The sequence below is a fragment of the Microcaecilia unicolor genome, chromosome 2, assembly GCF_901765095.1.
Source record: "Microcaecilia unicolor chromosome 2, aMicUni1.1, whole genome shotgun sequence".
NCBI classification, from domain to species: Eukaryota; Metazoa; Chordata; class Amphibia; order Gymnophiona; family Siphonopidae; genus Microcaecilia; species Microcaecilia unicolor.
The window spans coordinates 522,646,943-522,666,466 of NC_044032.1; the positions used below are offsets into that span (position 1 = coordinate 522,646,943).

At 40.7% G+C, this 19,524-nt stretch overlaps 1 protein-coding gene across 2 annotated transcripts in view; it reads right to left on the minus strand.

The window, feature by feature from the left end:
• The window catches only part of ANAPC4 (anaphase promoting complex subunit 4), a 96,708-nt gene that overhangs the window by 24,426 nt on the left and 52,758 nt on the right, over positions 1–19,524 (minus strand). For both annotated transcript variants that reach the window (XM_030191251.1, XM_030191250.1), the window contains exons 17-21: positions 16,404–16,459; positions 15,500–15,546; positions 12,148–12,204; positions 9,602–9,658; positions 4,455–4,548 (exon numbers count right to left, since the gene is read on the minus strand). In XM_030191251.1, coding sequence (XP_030047111.1) covers positions 4,455–4,548; positions 9,602–9,658; positions 12,148–12,204; positions 15,500–15,546; positions 16,404–16,459 — 311 coding nt within the window. The remainder of the gene's footprint in view (positions 1–4,454; positions 4,549–9,601; positions 9,659–12,147; positions 12,205–15,499; positions 15,547–16,403; positions 16,460–19,524) is intronic.

The window sequence follows — 19,524 nt, forward strand, 5'->3', positions numbered from 1 at the left end:
GTTCGCATGGTGGGCGGGAAGGCACTCGCGAATGCGCGGTGCAGCAAGTCTCGCGCTCTACAAAGCTCTCATTAGACTTTTGCAGATTCCAGACCGGGAGACGTGGGTCGGCATCACCCACTTGTAAGAATAAATAAGTCTGATTGTCCTCGGAGAAATGGGGGTACAATTGTCCATAATTTAGACAGAATTGGAAAAACAGAGGTCTCGGGTGGAAACCTATTCCTTGCCTCTGAAGGAGAACAATTCGAGGGAAGCTCAGATGAAAGTCTCTCTTCAGAACACATCTTCCTACTAATAAGGATTCCCATTACTATTCAAAGTCATTCCCTACATACTTTGGAGATGATTTCCAAGGATGTGCCGATCCTTAAGCCAGGTGCTCCTGGATTCCAATGTTTGAGACTGAATGTGGCTGTGGTTTCCTTCTTGGAGACAATTCAATTCAACTACAGTGTGGCATACTCACTGCTGACACTAACTCTTGATTCTTGGCTGCATAGGGGAAGTAACAGTAGGTGGATTACTCAACATCTAGTGTTTGGCATGCTTCACGTACTGAGCAATTGACTCTGCTTTTTAATTCCAAAGGTCCTCCTTAAAGACTGTCAATCCAAGAAGTTGATGGGGCACTTTGGAGTGGCTAAAGGTAACCCAAAAGCTCAAAGCTGAGCCTTTAGAGCTCAACACACTAAGAAAACTGAATGGGAGGCAGCATTTCCCCTCATTCATAAGCTGCACCGGGAATAGAAGAACACATTCCAGAATTTACCCACTCTTGGAATTGTGTGTTGAAGGAGATTGGTGTCAACATATCTTCTCTTCTGAGAGGCCTTCAACATTGTTATTTCTTGGGTTTAAAAGGACTAAGTTTCATATTTAGTGGGCTTGCCCTACAATAATCTCTTTATGAAAAGGAGTACAATACGGCACAGAGAATATTAGGTGTGGACCTACAATGGAACTCGGGGGTACTTGAGCTGGGACTGCTCCCACAAAAACTTACCACTTGCCTCTTAGGAGGAGTATAATGTACCCTAACAATTCACTGTAACATTATTTTGCCTTCCAAACCTAACAGATTGGTTATATTTGGATATACTGATGATGGGATAAATTGACAGCAAAATTAAAAAGAGAACTCATAAGAACAGACTCCGGTTTCCTGAGGCATAAGTTTCAAGATGCTGCAACAATTATATGGCACATTTGCATACATTTGAATGGGTCTGCATATTAAATGATGCTACTTTTATAAAGTAAAATACAAAAGAATGCTGTTTCTGACTTTTTTCAGTGTATGGTTAATTTATTTGGTTCTTGTTTTGGAGAGGAGAATTAAAGGATCCTAATAATCAGTACTAGGAAAAGAGAAGGGGATAGAGCACAGAGGAAGGGGAGGGAAAGGAAAACTCACAGGGATATAGAGAAGGGATCTCAGGGAGGAGAGAAAAGATAGGGGAATCATGGAGCAGAGGAAGGATTGATCAAAACTCCCCCAGTCACATCTCCTCTCTCTTTGCTCCCCATCAGCCATTTCACCCCTCACACTCTCCATTCCATGTTCACTCAGTCACTTTCGCTCTCCCTTCTCACCAGTCCTCTTCCTGTGACCTTCTCATTCACTCTTCCAATCATTTCCCTCCTCCAAACACTCCCTCCAAAACCCAGTGAGTCAACCACTCTCATTCACACTGGGCGAATCCGGAGACAGTTGGCAACCATAGGGAGGAGATGTAGAGAAAGAACTGGGACAGAGGACCAAGGATGGGAAGAGGGGCAAGAAAAGAGCATCAGGAATATGGGGAGAGGGGGAGAAGTGGTGGAAGGGTCTGGGATTGATGAGGGGAGGTTCTGAGATTGGTTCATGGGAAGAAAGGAGAAAGATTAAGAATATTAATGGAGGGAGGACACGAGCAATGTGCTGAGGGACAGAGAAAGAAAAATCGAGGATGGATATCCTATAAAATATCACTTACAAATTAAATGTCTGTTATCCATAAATATTTGCATAGTGAGCATCAAACAGAACTGAACTGCTTCTTTAATTAAGGAGAGCTGTGTTGATCCTTATGATCCTGTCAAAAGGATTGTTAGCATTACCTCTGGTCTCACCGGCACGTAAAGCTATGACCTGAGCATGGGCAGTCTCTATAATGGGTACTTATCAATGGAATGCCCTGTCTTTTTGCATTACAAATGAAAGGAAAAATTAGATCTTACATGCAGTTTTCCTTCCTTAAGTCTTTCCAAACCTATGCAGACATATCGGCATATGCTCTCCTGCCAGCTCATGAACACACAGAACTACTGGCTCAATGATGTCACCTTATGGGTATATCCTGTGCAGCCAGTAGCCAGTTAACAGTCCTCATTCTCCAGTGGATGGTAGGTGAGGCATCCTGTGCAGTCTGGGTCTGGTCTAATAGGCCAGGCCATGCCAGCATTACAGTGTCCTGCATGGTTCAAAGTGTGAGCCTAAGCTGAGTGGAAGCAGGAAGAAGCAACACTGATGCAATGCTGCTTTTCTCCATGGCTGAAGGCCCAACTGACATGAGGCAGGAGGGATAAGAACAGGATTAGTGGGGAGAAGCCGCTGCTAGGATCAGTTGGGACATCCATTATATAAGAAAATGGATCAAAGGAGTTGGGAAGGTGATGGAAAATTAGGGGCATATGAGTCAGAGAATTGACTAGAGAGGTGTAAAGGGAAGAGGCAAGTGTTGATGTAGTACTACTTTTCCCCTTCTTCTACAGGTCTGATCAAGGGGAAGGGTCACAGTAAAAAAAAAAAAAAAAAGGATCCATGAGATGTGCACCTGCTCAGCTTGGCTCCTCTATGAGTGATCTAGCAATTCTCCAGTGACAGCTTGATTTTGCCACCCTTACTGCAACATTACAGGAGACCAGGGGTACTGCTCAAGTTCCATTTAACATGGGACCCTTTCCTGAAGTTTATGGAAACAAGAGAAATACATCCTCTGCAGATTCCTTGTCTTCATCTTTGTATTTCATTAGCTCCCCCTCTACTCTATTTTAAGTCCTCCTCTTATTTGTCTTATATTTTTTGCTTTTATTTGACTACTTTTTTTGGAATATTAAAACAAGAGACAATAACAACGGGATTAATATTAAGTTTGGGAGATGGGATCTCTTCAAATGATCTTTTCAAAGGCTGCTGTACTTTATTCAATTATTTTTGTTGTAAAATCAATACCACAGTAGAAATTTAATGTAAAATATTTGATGGACGGTTTCCTATGATACATGCTTCACCTTGATTAAAATAGATGTGTGTGTTGTGCTTAGCAATGATATCAAAACATTATCTCCTCCTGGGATATACAGCATACCAGCACACTATTTATTATTTAGACTGGAATATCCACCATTACAAGTTACAAGAAAAAAGCAGGGTAACACATTTTTAAAAAATATTTATTTAGTGTCCCTTTTACAGAGAAGCGGTAAGCCCAACGCAGGCTTAACGCTCGCTCTTCTAGTACTACCACTGGCCCAATGCGGCCGCCGGCAGTACTCTTGCCCCGAGAGCGTGCCATTTCCTGGGGAAAAAGAAAACCCCGGAATTGGCTTGCACAGTGATAACCCAGGTTGGTGTGGGAGTTCTTATCACACCTCAATGGGTGGCGGTAAGAGCTCCCTACTGCATGGCATGTGTGTCTGAGGGCTTTTTTACCCCCTGCAGTAAAAAGGGCCCTGGGGTGTGGGAAAAACAGCCCCCGCCGCTAGCGCAGGGCCCTTTTTCCCACAGCTTGGTAAAAGGACCCCTAAATTTTAGCATAAATCCAAGCAATTACACTTGTACAGAAAAGTGATATTTAAGGTAATAATAACATAAAATTTCTATCTATTCCTGAAAAGAAATTAACCATCACTCAAGCCCACAATATAGGATCCAAGACTTAATGAGTGGAGATTAACAAAAATATAGGAAACAATTTAGCTATTTACAATACTCAAGGTGTCGGGACATGGTACTAAACCAAATGAAGAGCTCACTTCAATCTCCTGATGCAAGTTTAGTTGCCAAAAATGCTGAAAGGTAAGCGCACTTAAAGAAAACATACCTACTGGATTTATGTCTAATAATACATTTCCATGGCTATCATAAGAAAAAGGCTGCCCCCATTTGAAGAGCACCTGGTTTTAACAACAAAAACTGCTTGTATCAGCTTTGGGTATCTCTTGACACATCGGGAAAATTTGAATCTTAAAGCCCATAAATGCTCTCTATTTTTAAAGAACATTCTCAATAACCATTGCTCATCAGGAGATAATGCCAGTGAGGCAACCAAAGATGCCGCAGTAGCTACTTCTGAGTCTGAAGTTTCCAATATAGCTGAAATGTCCAAGGAGGCTTGCTGCTGCTCCACAGCTTTCTTTGGGAGAAAATAGGTGAGTAGGGTAATATTTAAAAAACAAAAACACATTACCTTTAAGATGTGTACTGTTCTGAAGAAAGTTAAACCACTGATTTCCTTCTGTGTTAGGTGGTGACATAAGGTAATCATCTTCATCTTTTAAGTACTAGAAAGTATGAACCATTCATTAAACAAGCTAACTCATATTTTCTAATTAGAACAGCTTTTATACTTATGCTTGTCCATCGTGTTCAAGTTGCCGATTATTGATTTTACTGTTTATACATCCATATTCCCATTTATATTATCAGCAGAGATAACTATTTAGGTAACTGAAGTTTCAATTAGAATACATCACGGATTTTTGTTCTTGCAGGAGCCCAGTACTCATGCCATTTTCTTCCCTGTATCAGCTTCTAGGAAATAATGGGGGTAGGGTGCTTGCTTAAGGAGCAGAACAGCTTTCCTCTAATCTATCTATTCTAGACTCATTCCCTCTTGTTCCCTATAAGGGACAGAAGAGGAGTGGAGGGAAATGAAAGAGGGGAAGGGCTGGATTAAGGAGCAGAGATACTCTTTGCTAACCTAACCTCTCTTTCTGTTCCTTGCAAGCAGACTGAGAAAGGAAGGATGGGAGATGGACGCAGAGAGCTGTTCCCTGAAGAATGAGATTTAGAGCATTGACCAACAGAGTTCAGGGCATAAGCGTAATGAGCAGAGCATCATTAGTGCCTCATAGTACATATGTTCCACCATCACAGAAAAGGTGTGTGCTACAAAGCACTGAGGACGCTATTCCATGCTGTAGCTTCCATTGTTCACACCTCTTCTCTGTGGATTAGTCTTGCACCTCGCTCTTGACTATGATGTGGCAAGCCCCCCCCCCCTCCCATTTCACTCATAAGGTCTCCCCAGGCTACATCAGAAGACACATTTGGTCACATCATCCCCGGATACCAGGACCAATTTCACAATAAGAGCCAGACTAGCAGAAGGTGACATGTGATAAAACATATCTTCTGCTGGAGAGATGGACAGCAGTAAGGAGATCAAGAGGGTAGATAACCACAGGACTGTGCTCAGCCCCACTGACAAGAGTGGAAAGATGGAACAAGATAAGGAAAGAAGGGAGTAAGGGGCTTGGGGAAGGAGCATGAAAAGGACTGGCTGAGATGGGGTGATAGAAATAGAATCTAGAAGGTAAGGGTGGGGAGGAAGGCATAGGGTCTAGACAGAGGTGAGAAGGGGGAGAGCTTTTGAGGGAATAAGAATCAAAGGAAAGATGATGAAGGCTTGAGAGGGGGTAGATATAGGGGACTACAAAGTGGGTGAAAGACAGAGGGGGAATAGGAGGCTGGGAAGGAAGAGAGGAACAGAGAGCAATGAAAGGGCTGGGAAGGGCGTGAGAGAAGGGAGATGGAAAGTTACTGGTAAGTGAGAGGTGAAACATGGAGACTAAAGACTGGAGGGAAAATGGAGCTATAAGTGGAGAGGCAGAGGAGAATGGAGAAAAAAAAGATGAAGGGGAAAAACCTTTGTCAGAGACCGATCTAGAGAAGGAACTAACAGGAGAAGAAGAAAGGAAAAGAGAGAAAAAATAGAAAGGAGATCCTGGAAAAGGGATTAGAAGACAGGGCCCAACATGATCAGAAAAAAATGTCCAGACAACAAAGGTAGAAAAAAAAATTATCTTTTCAAGTTACTAATCAGCAGTACCCATAAAATGAAACTGTAAACCGCTTAGGTTTAAGCAGTATATAAAATACTGAAATGAATGAGCATAGATCAGCTTTAGAAAAGTTTGAGTCTTGTTTCTTTGTGCTTTGTTTGGTACAGGAGAAAATGCATTTCTGTTTGTGCTTTTCCAGCATTGTTCTGAATGCAGAGTCTGAAATTTTGTCTAAGTATTTCTAATTTGTGATCATGTAATATATATTTGATGAAGGTCTTCTGTGTTCTAGGTGTGTGAATGAGGCATACTACAAATATGTAGGCTTTTGTGTAGGGATCTGGTAGTGAGTCTTGTCCCTCTAAATATCTTCCTTAGAAGTTTTCTTGCTCTGGTTCTATTCTGTAAACCAGCATTCTAGTGGAAGCACTGATCCTTGAGAAAACTGGAGCCTCTGCAGTTTGTGATACGTTTTATATGCACAAACCCTCAGTTTTGAATCTTGAAACACATACTCACATATTATTTCTTTTCTAGTGTAGAAGGAAAAATCTTACCTAATTTTCTTTCCTTTAGTCCTACCAGAACAGTCCAGAATGTGTGGGTTGTGACTGATGACCAGTGGATGGAGACCAAGAAAATAAGTAGTTCATTGTAACTTGCCCCTTAAGGTTATTGTGCAGCCATGGAATATTCAGTATTTCGACTATTCAAGCAGTGGTGCCCATGACATTATTATCAGTCAATGCTGAAAACTCAGGAGCATTATGTCTCATTCAGCCACTAACTTCACCAAAAATGGAGACATATACTTTATTAACATATAGGTATTTCAACTGAGTCAGGAAATGTGCGAGATTAAGCATCGTGAAGAAATCTGAAAACAGGATGAATGAAATCTGTCAAAAGGCAACAAATAGGAAGGAATACTGCACAGCAGAATTAAAATCAAGGAATGAAACAAGGCATTTTTCTGGACTGATGTGGTAGGACTAAAGGAAAGAAAATTATCAGGTAAGACATAATTTTTCCTTTCTTACCATCCATAATAGACTAGTCCAGAAAGAGTGGGATGTAGCAAAGCAGTGCCCAAGAAGGGTGGGACTAAGTTAAAGACAAAAACTGTCTGACTTCTAAACACCTGAGTTATAGACAGTGGTTCCAGCTGAAAGCTGAAAACCATAAATAACACCCATTCAGCCTGGACTGGCAGCTGAATACTAAACTGGAGAAGACATGTACTAACGTCAACTGAGAATAGGGCTGAATCATAGCTGCAGACAAGGATATGTATACAGGACAAGAATAAAGCTGAGAGACAAAGCCTGCGAATACCAACAACTTATACAGCATGAAACATAGTAGACATGTGCAATAGGATGATAATGAGGGGCATAACTGAACAGGGCGCCCAAGTTTTCCTGAGGACGTCCTCGTGAAGGGGCGGGGAAACACGTATTATCGAAACAAGATGGGCGGCCATCTTTTGTTTTGATAATACGGTCAGGAATGCCAAAATCTCAACATTTAGGTCGACCTTAGAGATGGTCGTCCCTAGGGATTGTCGTCCCCGATTTTCAGCGATAATGGAAACCGAGGATGCCCATCTCAGAAACGACCAAATGCAGGCCATTTGGTCATGGGAGGAGCCAGAATTCGTAGTGCACTGGTCCTCCTCACATGCCAGGACACCAACCGGGCACCCTAGGGCACTGTAGTGGACTTCAGAAAAAGTTCCCAGGTGCATAGCTCCCTTACTTTGTGTGCTGAGCCCCCCAAAACCCACTCCCCACAACTGTACACCACTACCATAGCCCTTAGGGATGAAGGGGGGCACCTACATGTGGGTACAGTGGGTTTGTGATGGGTATTGGAGGGCTCACATTTACCATCATAAGTATAACAGGTAGAGGGGGGATAGGCCTGGGTCTGCCTGCCTGAAGTGCACTGCAGTACCCACTAAAACTGCTCCAGGGACCTGCATACTGCTGTCATGGAGCTGGGTATGATATTTGAGGCTGGTAAAAAAAAAAAAAAAGGACCAAGTAAATTTAAGTCAAGTGTTCGTCGGGAACGCCCTTCTTTTTTCCATTATCGGCCGAGGACGCCCATGTGTTAAGTACGCCCCAGTCCCGCCTTCGCTATGCTTCCGACATACCCCGTGAACTTTGGTTGTCCCCGCGATGGAAAGCAGTTGAGGACGCCCAAAAAGAAACACTGAATGAAGCTAGTTTCCTCAGGTATGGGAAGCACCAAGTCTCAGTAAGGAATAAAATTAAGAAAGAGGAGTTGCCAACTGAAAAAAGGTGTGCAGGAAAGGAGAGTCGGAAGCCAATGAAAAAGGGGCCGACTTGGAGAATGGTGTGCTGAGGAAATAAAACAAAGGCACTTGGAAAGGAAGAAATAGCGTCCACAGAAAAATGAATGAAAACAGCACACCTTAAGCAAATGTTGCTAAAAACCACAAAGACACAGCAGACTGAGAGATTGAAGGAAAGAGGAAACTTCTCAGAGAGGCGAGGTCTTGCTTTCACCTTTGATCTTTGGAATCAAAACAGCAAAGAGAGGAAAGCGGTGGTATTACTTTCCTTCTGAACAGAGGAGAACCTCTTAAAACAGTATAAATTGTTGTTGACTGAAAGTAATGCAGCTAACACAAAATGCATTCTTATCCTCCTTTAGGCTCTTGAAAAAAATCCTTATTAACTGCAGCACAGTGAAGGAGTGAGGGGACGGGAGGGAGGGACCTGGTACCACCGGGTGTCGCCGCAGCTCCAGCCAAGCTTCAGGAAAGAACCCTCTGCTCAACTGACATCCAGCTAGTAACTGGGTCAGGAGCTGGCTGAAAAGCATCAAAGACGAACTGTATAGTCTGTCCACCATCCACTTGGAGACAGAGAAAATACTAAACATTTCATGGCCGCACAATACCCTTAATGGGCAAGTCACAAAGAACTACTTATTTCTCTGTCCCCATCCGCTGGTCTACGAATACAATCCACTCATTCTGGACTGGTCTAGTATGACGATAAGGAATATCTGTTAAAGTATTTCCACATTTTTACTTCACTAATCTCATATGATCACAAACTGGAGATGTTAAGAATTATGGTGCTGATTTTCAAAACACATAGACTTACAAAGTTACGTGTGCATATTTTCAAAGCACTTAGCCTTCCAAAGTTCCATAGAAACCTATGGAACTTTGGAAGGCTAAGTGCTTTGAAAATGAGCCCCATAGTAACTTTGAAAATGAGCCTCTATATGAAATGAGGTAGTTTAGGGGCCCCTTTTATTAAAACTTGGTGTGCACTAAATGCTAAGAAGCCCATAGGTATAAAATGGGCTTCTTAGCATTTTAAGCATGCTAATTCCATTAATGCATGCTAAGCATTAGTAAAAGGGCCCCTTAGTGATTCAGGGGGTTCATGGAGATCTTAAAGTAATCACAATATAAATTAATAAAATCAAAATAAAACAATGGACAGGCAGGCTGAAAACCACATTTCAATGACAATAAATGAGAAATGTATAAAACTAAAAATCTTACCTGTCCAACTCTTTCAACATTAAAATACTTTCCTTTCTGACTGTAGAGGTCTGGGGCCTGGAATAAACACCATGTGCAGCTATGGTTAATGATTCACTACAAAATTAAAATTGACCTACATTAAAATACATGAAATATTTTGAAAATAATTTTTTTGCCAGTCCTGTGCCTTCTGTGATCTTCAGGGTGACTATATGCTCTACAGAGTCTTGCGTGAGCATCTTAGGTAACCCTTTTCAACCACAGGCCTGGAGATGTACATCTTCCAAAGTGTACTGTGAGTGGCACTGGATAGCTGGTTGGAGCTGCTACTGTAAGCTTTCTTTTCTGCCTCTGTCCCATTCTACATATGATCAGACCAAACTAGCCCTGTTGCAAAACGCTGTATCCTGCGCCAAGGGGCTAAAATGTTCTTTTCAAATTTCACAGTCTAGCCACTAAATTCTAAAAGATTTTATAACTCTAGCTCTATATCAAAAAGAGGGGGTTTCAAACTACTTATATTCAATACCAATAAAAAAACAGGTTTGAATCTGTGTAATGAATTTTCTGCTCCATCCCACTAATTTCAAAATGAAAATAGTGCACTGATACTGGCAGACTTATACGGTCTGTGCCAGAGGCGGTGGTGGGAGGCAGGACTGGTGGTTTGGAGGCGGGGATAGTGCTGGGCAGACTTATACGGTCTGTGCCAGAACCGGTGGTGGGAGGCGGGGATAGTGCTGGGCAGACTTATACGGTCTGTGCCCAGAAAAGGACAGGTACAAATCAAGGTAAGGTATACACAAAAAGTAGCACATGTGAGTTTATCTTGTTGGGCAGACTGGATGGACCGTGCAGGTCTTTTTCTGCCGTCATCTACTATGTTATGTTACTATACTTAGAAAACAGAAACTCAAACTTCCCAGTAGAGAAAGTACCGAAGGCACAAGCAATCCACTACTCTTCAAGGGGAACAAGGTAATATCATTGGTTCTTATTAATCATGGAAAAGAGGAAAAAAGAAACACCCGCAAAAACTCCACCTTAGGGAGAAAACCGGGTAGTTTAAAAAAAAAACTCAATTCCAATTATTATAAGGGACAGGTAGGAAGTTCACTACACAGTGACAAAATCTTAGAATACACCCTGACCAAACTGCAGTAATTTTAGAAAAAAATATTCAAACGTCTGCTCCACTGTAAAAATCACTTGACCTAGAGCTGTATTTCAACTGAATAAGTGCTTCTGTTGTGTGTCGCCAAACCAACAGTAAACCAATCACCACCACAGGGGATTAAATTCAGCAAAACGAAGAGACTTCTCTTGCTTAGTCCATATTATGAAAATGGACTAAGCAAGAGAAGTCTCTTCGTTCTGCTGAATTTACTCCCCTGTGGTGGTGATTGGTACTGAAATACAGCTCTGGGTCAAGCTGTTTGTAAAGTTACCTGCAGGGATGGGACAAGCATGGAATGCAGTTCTATTGAATGTGTTTTGAAGACATCTATAGCTAAGTTCTGGGTTTTTCTTTGTTCTTGTCTAGGACAATTTTCAACATTATGGGTGTGCTAGATGGTGTTTAGTGGGACTTTTTGTGAAGTGCTAGTCCCGTTTTTTTTCTTTTACTCATTATCAGTGGGAGCTGCTGTGATTTTTACAGTGGAACAGACGTTTGAATATTTTTTTCTAAAATTACTGCAGTTTGGTCAGGGTGTATTCTAAGATTTTGTCACTGTGTAGTGAACTTCCTATCTGTCCCTTATAATAATTGGAATTGAGGTTCTTTTGAACCACCCGGTTTTCTCCCTAAGGTGGGAGTTTTTGTGAGTGATTCTTTTTTCCTCTTTTCCATGATTAATAAGAACCAATGATATTACCTCGTTCCCCTTGAAGAGTAGTGGATTTGCTTGTGCCTTTGGTACATTCCCTACTGGGAAGTTTGAGTTCTGTTTGCTAAGCATGAATGTACTATTTTCATTTTGAAAATTAGTGGGACGGAGTGGTAAATTCATTACACAGAATAATAGGTTCAAACCTGTTTTTCGATTGGTATTGAATATAACTCTAGCTCTTACAAATTATACAAAAGGAATTAAAAACGTATGGGGTAGATAATGAAAGAGGTTTAAGTGGACAAGAGAGGCTCCTGTCTGCTTCATTCCTGCTGAGTGTGCTGCCCTGGATATTCAGCTGCACTGAACTACACAGTGCCGCTGAGTATCTCCTCTGACTGCCACAACACTGTGCAGTTAATGACAGAGCATTCTGTGGGAAGAATTAGGGAGGGGCCAGCATTTATGCAAGCACTGGCCATATTAAGTGCCAGTGCCTGCATAACTAACCAGGGAGTGCCATCATTGCCAGGTTAGCTATGAGGGTGCTGTCACTAATGACCAGCACGCACATAACTTCCAAGTCTGCAGCTGACCTAGATGTTCAATGCTGGTGCCAGGACGTGGCCCTGGCACTGAATATCCAGTTTAGATTCAGCTCCTCGAAGTCTGCAGCTCTAAAACCACTGACTGCATGGGGTTCCAGAACAACAGAACTCACACTGATCTTACCTCATTGAAATGTTCACTGAGAAAATCTGCAACAAACGTGATGTCTTTCTGTGTCATCTGCACAAGAAACAAACAAATACACAAAACTTGACAACTTAGTCTTCTGGAACGGAAATGCAAAGTCTTCAAATAAGTTTCTATCAAATACTGATCTAATGCAACAGTGTCTGCCTGACATTCTGAAGAATAGAGCTGTTGACAATAATCAGCAAGCAGGACGCTTTAGAATAGTACCTCATTTCTACATCTGAAAAATAGCATTTCTGTCCTTTTGCTTTTTCAACTGGTGAGCCACCAACTGACTTGCCCAGTTCCCTACCTCAAAATGTACTTGTCTAACTCTAAGTCAAACTGCACCCTCTTGTCCCAAGAAGTTTGCAATTGGCCCTGAAGCAGCACTATCTTCCTAGCAAGCACCCTAGAAGGGCAGACTAGTGGAGCAACTAAAGGGAAGAGATAAAGGCCAACCAAACAGACAAATCTCCAGAGGTTGATTGTAGTGAAAAAGTTTTCTTTTATTGAGAAACCAGATATAATGGACTTGACATGGTCCACGTTTCGCCAATTAAATTGCCTGCTTCAAGAGTCAAGTATCTAAAACAGCTCAGCCTTCATTCAGCTCTCTGGCTAATTGCTCCTTGTTTCCCCACTGAATGCAAAACAAAAGGAAAGAAGAGTCAGCGCTGTCCCTCATGGGATACATTTCTGTCCATAGTCTGACGAAGTAGCCGACCTCTCCCACGGGATACTCTCTGCCAGCGAGGGTACATGTGAACGGGCATTGCAGGTAGTTCTGCCTCATCAGTAAGAACAGCTGCTTTTGACAGAGTGGCCACAGCTTCTGTCCTGTTCAGTGTATATGCTTTCCCCTTGTTGGTAAAAGCCAATCCAAATGGTTGCAACCATCTATAATGAACCTGGCTGTCTCTTGTGACCTATGACCTGGATTCATTTAAGGGCTCTTTCTCTTCTGTTCACATAGTACTGCTGCTAGTTTTGCAGCTGAACTACTGTGTGAGGTACATACTGGTACGAGTTTCTATATGGCTGCACGATATCCTGCTTAACTGCTGTGTGAGGCTGCCATCACTTGGTATATGTGAATATAAGATTTCTTTTTGTTTTAGCAGATGATTTTAAGTGGTGCTGCCCCTATTTCCTTTTTTAACTTCAAACTAAGGAGGTGAAGTGGCTTGGGTATGTGTCCTTATTTTACTATTTCTTTTGTATAACCTAGATTGTAAGCCCACTAAGGACAGAGAAAGTATCTGCATATAATATATGTAAACCACTTTGGCTGTACCCACAGAAAGACAATATATCAAATCATGACCCTTTTACCTTTATAAGCTTTTGGTGATTCATATATATGTGCATTTTATTTATTTATTATCCATCCATTTACTATTTAATCATTTTATAATGGCTTTGGATTTGTTCACTGTATATGTTGAGGTATTTTAGTATTAATATTTTATTACTTATGATGTGTTTATGGTTTATTATTTATATTAATGATTATGCATTTATCATTATTTCTTTAACAATATGTTCCTTGTTTTATATGTTATTAGTTATCATAGCCTCTGACACATCCCTTGTTTGGGCGAAACATGGCCAGTTTTGGGCTCATTTTAGTTTTAGACCTCACATGAATAAAACATTTCCAAAGGAACATTTTCTGGGTTAATCTGCTCTTTTCTTACTGCCATCTGGGTTCAATTCTGTTCAATATTTTTGTGAGAGATATTGCCAAAGGGTTAGAAGGGAACGTATGCTTTATTTGAGAACATTAGCGACAGTGGACACCCCAAAAGAAGTGAAAAGCATGAGAAGTGAACCACAAAAATCAGAAGTGTGGGCTAATGTTTGGCAGTTAAGTTTTAATGTGAAGAAATGTAGAGTGATGCATTTTGGATGCGGAAATCCAACAGAGCTGTGTGTGAAAAGAGGTGAGAAGCTGATGTACACGGACCATGAAAGGGACCTCAGAGTAATAGTATCTAAGGATCTCAGGATGGCAAAATAATGTGATAAGGCAGTGACTAAGGCCATAAGGATGACTATCTGCGTAGAAAGAGGCATAACCAGCTGAAAGGATGTGATAATGCCCCTGTACAATTTGTTAATGAGACCACACTTGGAGAACTATGTTCAGTTTTGGAGGCCATACCTTGCCAAAGACTTTAAAAGACAAAGGGCTAGATGCACTAAACTTAACGAGCCCATTCAGAGGAAAGCAACCAAAATGGTATGGGGTCTCTGCCAGAAAATGTATGAAGAGAGACTTGAAAACTTGAATTTGTATACTTTAGGAGGGATAAAGGGGCATGGTACAGACATTTAAATACTTGAAATATATAAATGAACAAACAAACCTTTTCAAAAAATGGGTGAGATTATAGAGCTAGAGGACATGAAATGAAGCTGCAAGGAGGAGAACAAGAGCAACATCAGGAAATACTTTTTCACTTAGAGGTGATAGATGCCTAGAATGCTCGTCTGTGGGAGGTGGTGGGTACAAAAATGGTGAGGGAACTCAAAAAGGCACGGGATAAACATAGGAAATTCCTAGATGGAAAGAAGTATTTTCAGTCATAAGAACATAAGAGTAGCAATCTACTGGGTCAGACCACTGGTCCATCTAGCCCAGTACCCTGTTTTCCAAACAGTGGCCAAGCCAGGTTGCTTCCTAAGTCTGACTATGAACTTTTCCTCCAGAAATTTGTCCAAACCTTTTTTAAACCCAGATACGCTAACCACTGTTACCACATCCTCCAGCAAAGAGTTCCTGAGTTTAACTATTCGTTGAGTGAAAAAATATTTCCTCCTATTTGTTTTAAAAGTATTTCCATGTAACTTCCTCGAGTGTCCCTTAGTCTTTGTAATTTTGGAATGAGTAAAAAAATTGATTTACTTCTACTCATTCTATACCACTCAAAGCTAAATGACTCACCTGCGGACAGTGTTAGGCCAGTAGCGGCCCCCGGCGTGCCGGGTCTGGGTCTTCTTGGAGTCAGGTTGTTTGGGAATGCAGCCCAAGGCAGGTGGTAAACTCACACAAATAAAAAGCATGGAGGCAGGGGAGAAACCTGTACAAAAGAGGGGTAACCCACACGGAGCAGCAGATTCAACCCTAGCCACTTTTCTGGACAGACTGGATGGACCATACTGCTCTTTATCTACCATTATTTACTATATTACCATTATGAGCTCTACACAGGACAAGGTTATTAGTTTTTTTTTTTTTTTTTAAATAAACTGTTTTAAATAACTAGAGATCTTAGATTTCAAAATTTCCAAATGGTAAATCTTCTTGTAAACCACAATCTGGTGTCAATCCAATCCTCACCTTGTTCAATTCTGGAAGGACATGATCCTCAGACATCCTTAGCATAGCTGGAGGAAAAAAGGAACAAAAAAAAACAACGATTAAAGTCATGACAGGAAAAACAATATGCAATATTACATTTCTGGATTTCCTTTTTCACATTAAGGAAGATAAAGAGTGATCTGTTTAGGAACATTTAAGATGACTATAACCAAAATATTACAGTCTACGCTTGACATATATGCAGTACTTTTTAACCCCTAATTATAAACAGCAGCTGGCAAGGTGAAAGGCGGTGGGGAAAGTGGAGAAGCTGACTCAAGTCAGTTGGAGGGTGACTGGCTGGAAGTAGCTGAGATGGCTGGCTTACTGGCGTGGGACCAGTAGAAAGCTTGGTTAGCTGATGGATGACTTACTAGCTGAGGAGGTGAAAGGAGAAGGGAACAGCTGAGCATGAATTGATACTGATGAGGAGGGCAGTTTCAGAGAAAGAGGGGAGGATGGTGACTGGTTAGAAACAAAGGGGGCTCAGACAAAGGCAGACTAGTGGGAACTTGGGCCTTGTGAAGCAATGGCACACTAAGGGCTTGATTTACTAAGGTTGCTTTCTCATTTTGAAAAGCAATCTTATGTCCTAAAGGAGGTACAGCAGACTTTGGGAGGTGGAACCTAATGTGGGAGAGGATAGCCTCTTCCCTCATGGTTTGGCGAGAATGGCAGGGAAGTTCAAAGAACTCTCAGCCACTGGATCCTGAGTTTTTGGTCTGGCTCTGATATCCTGAGAAAATTAATCAAGGCTGGCACTGAACTCCAAAGTATAGCACTCTAAGAATATGTTCATTTTACTTTCTATTATCAGAAGTTATAGTTCTAACTAGGTTAACTCAGAACATAAAACAAAAAGAGACAATAAATATTGACTTACCAACATACAACCATCTGAAAAAAGCTTTGAAATTTTTCATACTACTGTCTATAACTCTGAAAAGAACAAAAGGAATTTCAGGCATTACTTAAAAAACCCACCTATAAAGACTGTATACAAAATGTCATGCCTTTGTCTATGAGCTTGTGAAAACACAAATATAACTACAATCATGTACTTCTGTTTTTAAACTTCTTTAACCTTCTTATCAATTGCCTATCCCTTTTAGAATTCAGATTTTCACATTAAAATAGCACTAACAACATTATTCAGAAAGGCTGTCCTGCTATTGTTACTCTGGTGAAGAATATGGTCTAAAAATAAATCAATCTTAACCACCATGATACCTGCTCATAGATAAATTTCATTAACAAAGCCAGTTAATAGCTGACTCACAAATCAGGACACTATTATTTAGATCTCCTTTTCTCAGGTTGTCACAAAAGCAGTTCTCGCAGGCCCTGGGGCAAGAAAGAACAACTCCTGATGCAGGGAGAATTCTGCTGTCCCTGCAGTGGGGCAGAATGGTACAGTTTGGGAGCAGCCTGCTCTTCCTTCCCAGAACTGGTTAAGAACTGACCCTTAGATCATACTCCCAACTGGCAGATAAAGACAGAACCAAATTTTGCAGGCAGGGGTGCTCTTTCCAGATGAGTAGATTCAGCTATATTTTCTGCCTCAGTTCCGAGTTCTTCCCAAGTTGAAACTTATTTAGCTTCTATACCATTATACAATCCATATTTAATAAAAGGTGAACCAATAAATACAAAAGGTGAAACAGAAAAAGTAGGCTAATTCTGTATTCTCCTAGAACAATTGTAGCTCATTTATCCTGTTTTATTTATTGTAAAATAATCCATAATTATCTACAATAAGTGGCCTGTCTGGCCTACATTACTGAAATTGTCTAGAAACATAGGGGTTGATATTAAAGAAGAAATTAGCACTTGCCTGCTGTACTTACAAAGGTGGAAAGAAGAGCAAACAGCCAGCATGATTAAAAGGTGAAGTGAAAGAGGCTATTAGAGTCAAAAGAACATCTTTCAAAAAATGGAAAAGAGGATTTAAATGAAGAAAATAAGAAGCAACATAAGAACTGGCAAGTTAAATGCAAAGCATTGATAAAGAAGGCTAAAAAAAGAAACTTGCCACAGAAGCAAAAACTCACAGTAACAACTTTTTAAGGTACATCAGAAGCAGAAAGCCTGTGAGGGAATCTGTGGGACTGTTAGATCATGAAGGAGCAAAAGGGACACTCAGGGAGGACAAGGCCATAGCGGAGAGACTGAATGAATTATTTGCTTCAGTCTTTATGGAAAAAAGAGGTAAGAGATCTACTTGCACAAGAAATGATTTTCAAGGGTGAAGATGCAGAGGAACTGAAAGAAATCTCAAACTTGGAAGACGTAAGGAGCCAAATCGACAAATTAAAGAATAGTAAATCACCTGGAGTGGATGGCATGCACCCTAAGCTATTAAAAGAACTCAAACATGAACTTGCTGATCTGCTGTTAGTGATCTCTAACCTGTTGTTAAAATCATCTGTAGTACCTAAAGATTGGAGGGTGGCCAATGTGACACCGATTTTTTAAAAGGGTTCCAGGGGTGATCCGGGAAATTACAGACCTGTAAGCCAGATGTTAGTGACAAGCAAAATTGTGGAAACTATTAAAAAGAATAAAATTACAGAACACAGAGATAAACATGGTTTAATGGGACAGCATCAACATGGATTCAGCCAAAGGAAATCTTGCCTCACCAATTTACTTCATTTCTTTGAAGGTATGAATAAACACATGGATAAAGATAAGCCGGTTGAGGTACTGTATCTAGATTTTCAGAAAGCTTTTGACAAAGTCCCTCAATGAGAGACTCCTGAGAAAATTAAAAAGCCATGGCATAGGAGACAATGTTCTGCTGTGGACTGGGAACTGGTTAGTAGACAAAAAACAGAGGGTAAGCTTAAATGCCCACTTCTCTCAATGGAGGATGGTGGATAATGGAGTGTCCCCTGTACTAGAACCAGTGCTACATAACATTTATAAATGATATGGAATTGAGAACAATGAGTGCAGATGACTCAAAATTACTCAAAGTTGTTAAAACACATGCAGACTGTGAAAAGCTGCAGGAACATCTTAGGAAATTGGAATAATGGGCATCCAAATGGCAGATTAAATTTAAGGTGGACAAGTGCAAAGTGATGCACATTGGGAAGAATAATCCAAATCATAGTTACTTGATGCTAGGTGCCACTTCAGGAGTCACCACCCAAGAAAAATATCTAGGTGTCAATGTGGACAATACATTGAAATCTTCTACTCAATGTGCGGCAGTAGTAAAAAAAGCCAACAATGCTAGGATTTATTAGGAAAAAGATAGAAAATAAGACAAGGATAGAAAATAAGAAAGATATTATAATGCCACTGTATTGCTCCATGGTGCAACCTCACCTTGAATATTAAGTGCAATTCTGGTTGCTCTAGCTCAATAAAATGTAGCAGAATTAACTGCCTCTTCTAATATAAATGCTCTGCTTTTTAACTATGATAGGTTTGGGGCTTGATCAAGCACATTAGCAGGTCTTCTGTTGTTTTCCACCCATGCACTGGCACAATCTCCAGTGCCACTTATTATCACATTTTAAAACTGGTCAAGAATTTGTTGTAAGTTCAGCAGCCAGGCAATAACCACTTTTGGGCATTAAGCTCTATTCTCTTTGCTGCTTCAACACTTTTAGTCTCCAGCCCAAAATGATAAGTGATTCTATTTGCAGAAAAAAAACTTCTTTATATGGGCTAGATGAACTCTGAAGGATCTGTAGAAACCCTGGATATGCTAACATGAGACAATGCATTCAATTTCAGAACAAAGAAAAAGACTCCTTGGAAACATAAATACTATCTATGCTAATTACAGAATCTTTTAAAATGTTTTCTTTAGTGGCTTCCTCTGAACATATCTAAAGCTATGCCACTTACAGAACTGGTCCTCTTTTTATCAACACCTTGGACAAGCTAGTGTTACACCACTTAATAGGGAAATTGTTCAGTAGTAACTATGAGCATGGGAATAGAAATAAAGGAAAAAAATTAAACTTTTTTCCTTCTGCTGAAGGCCA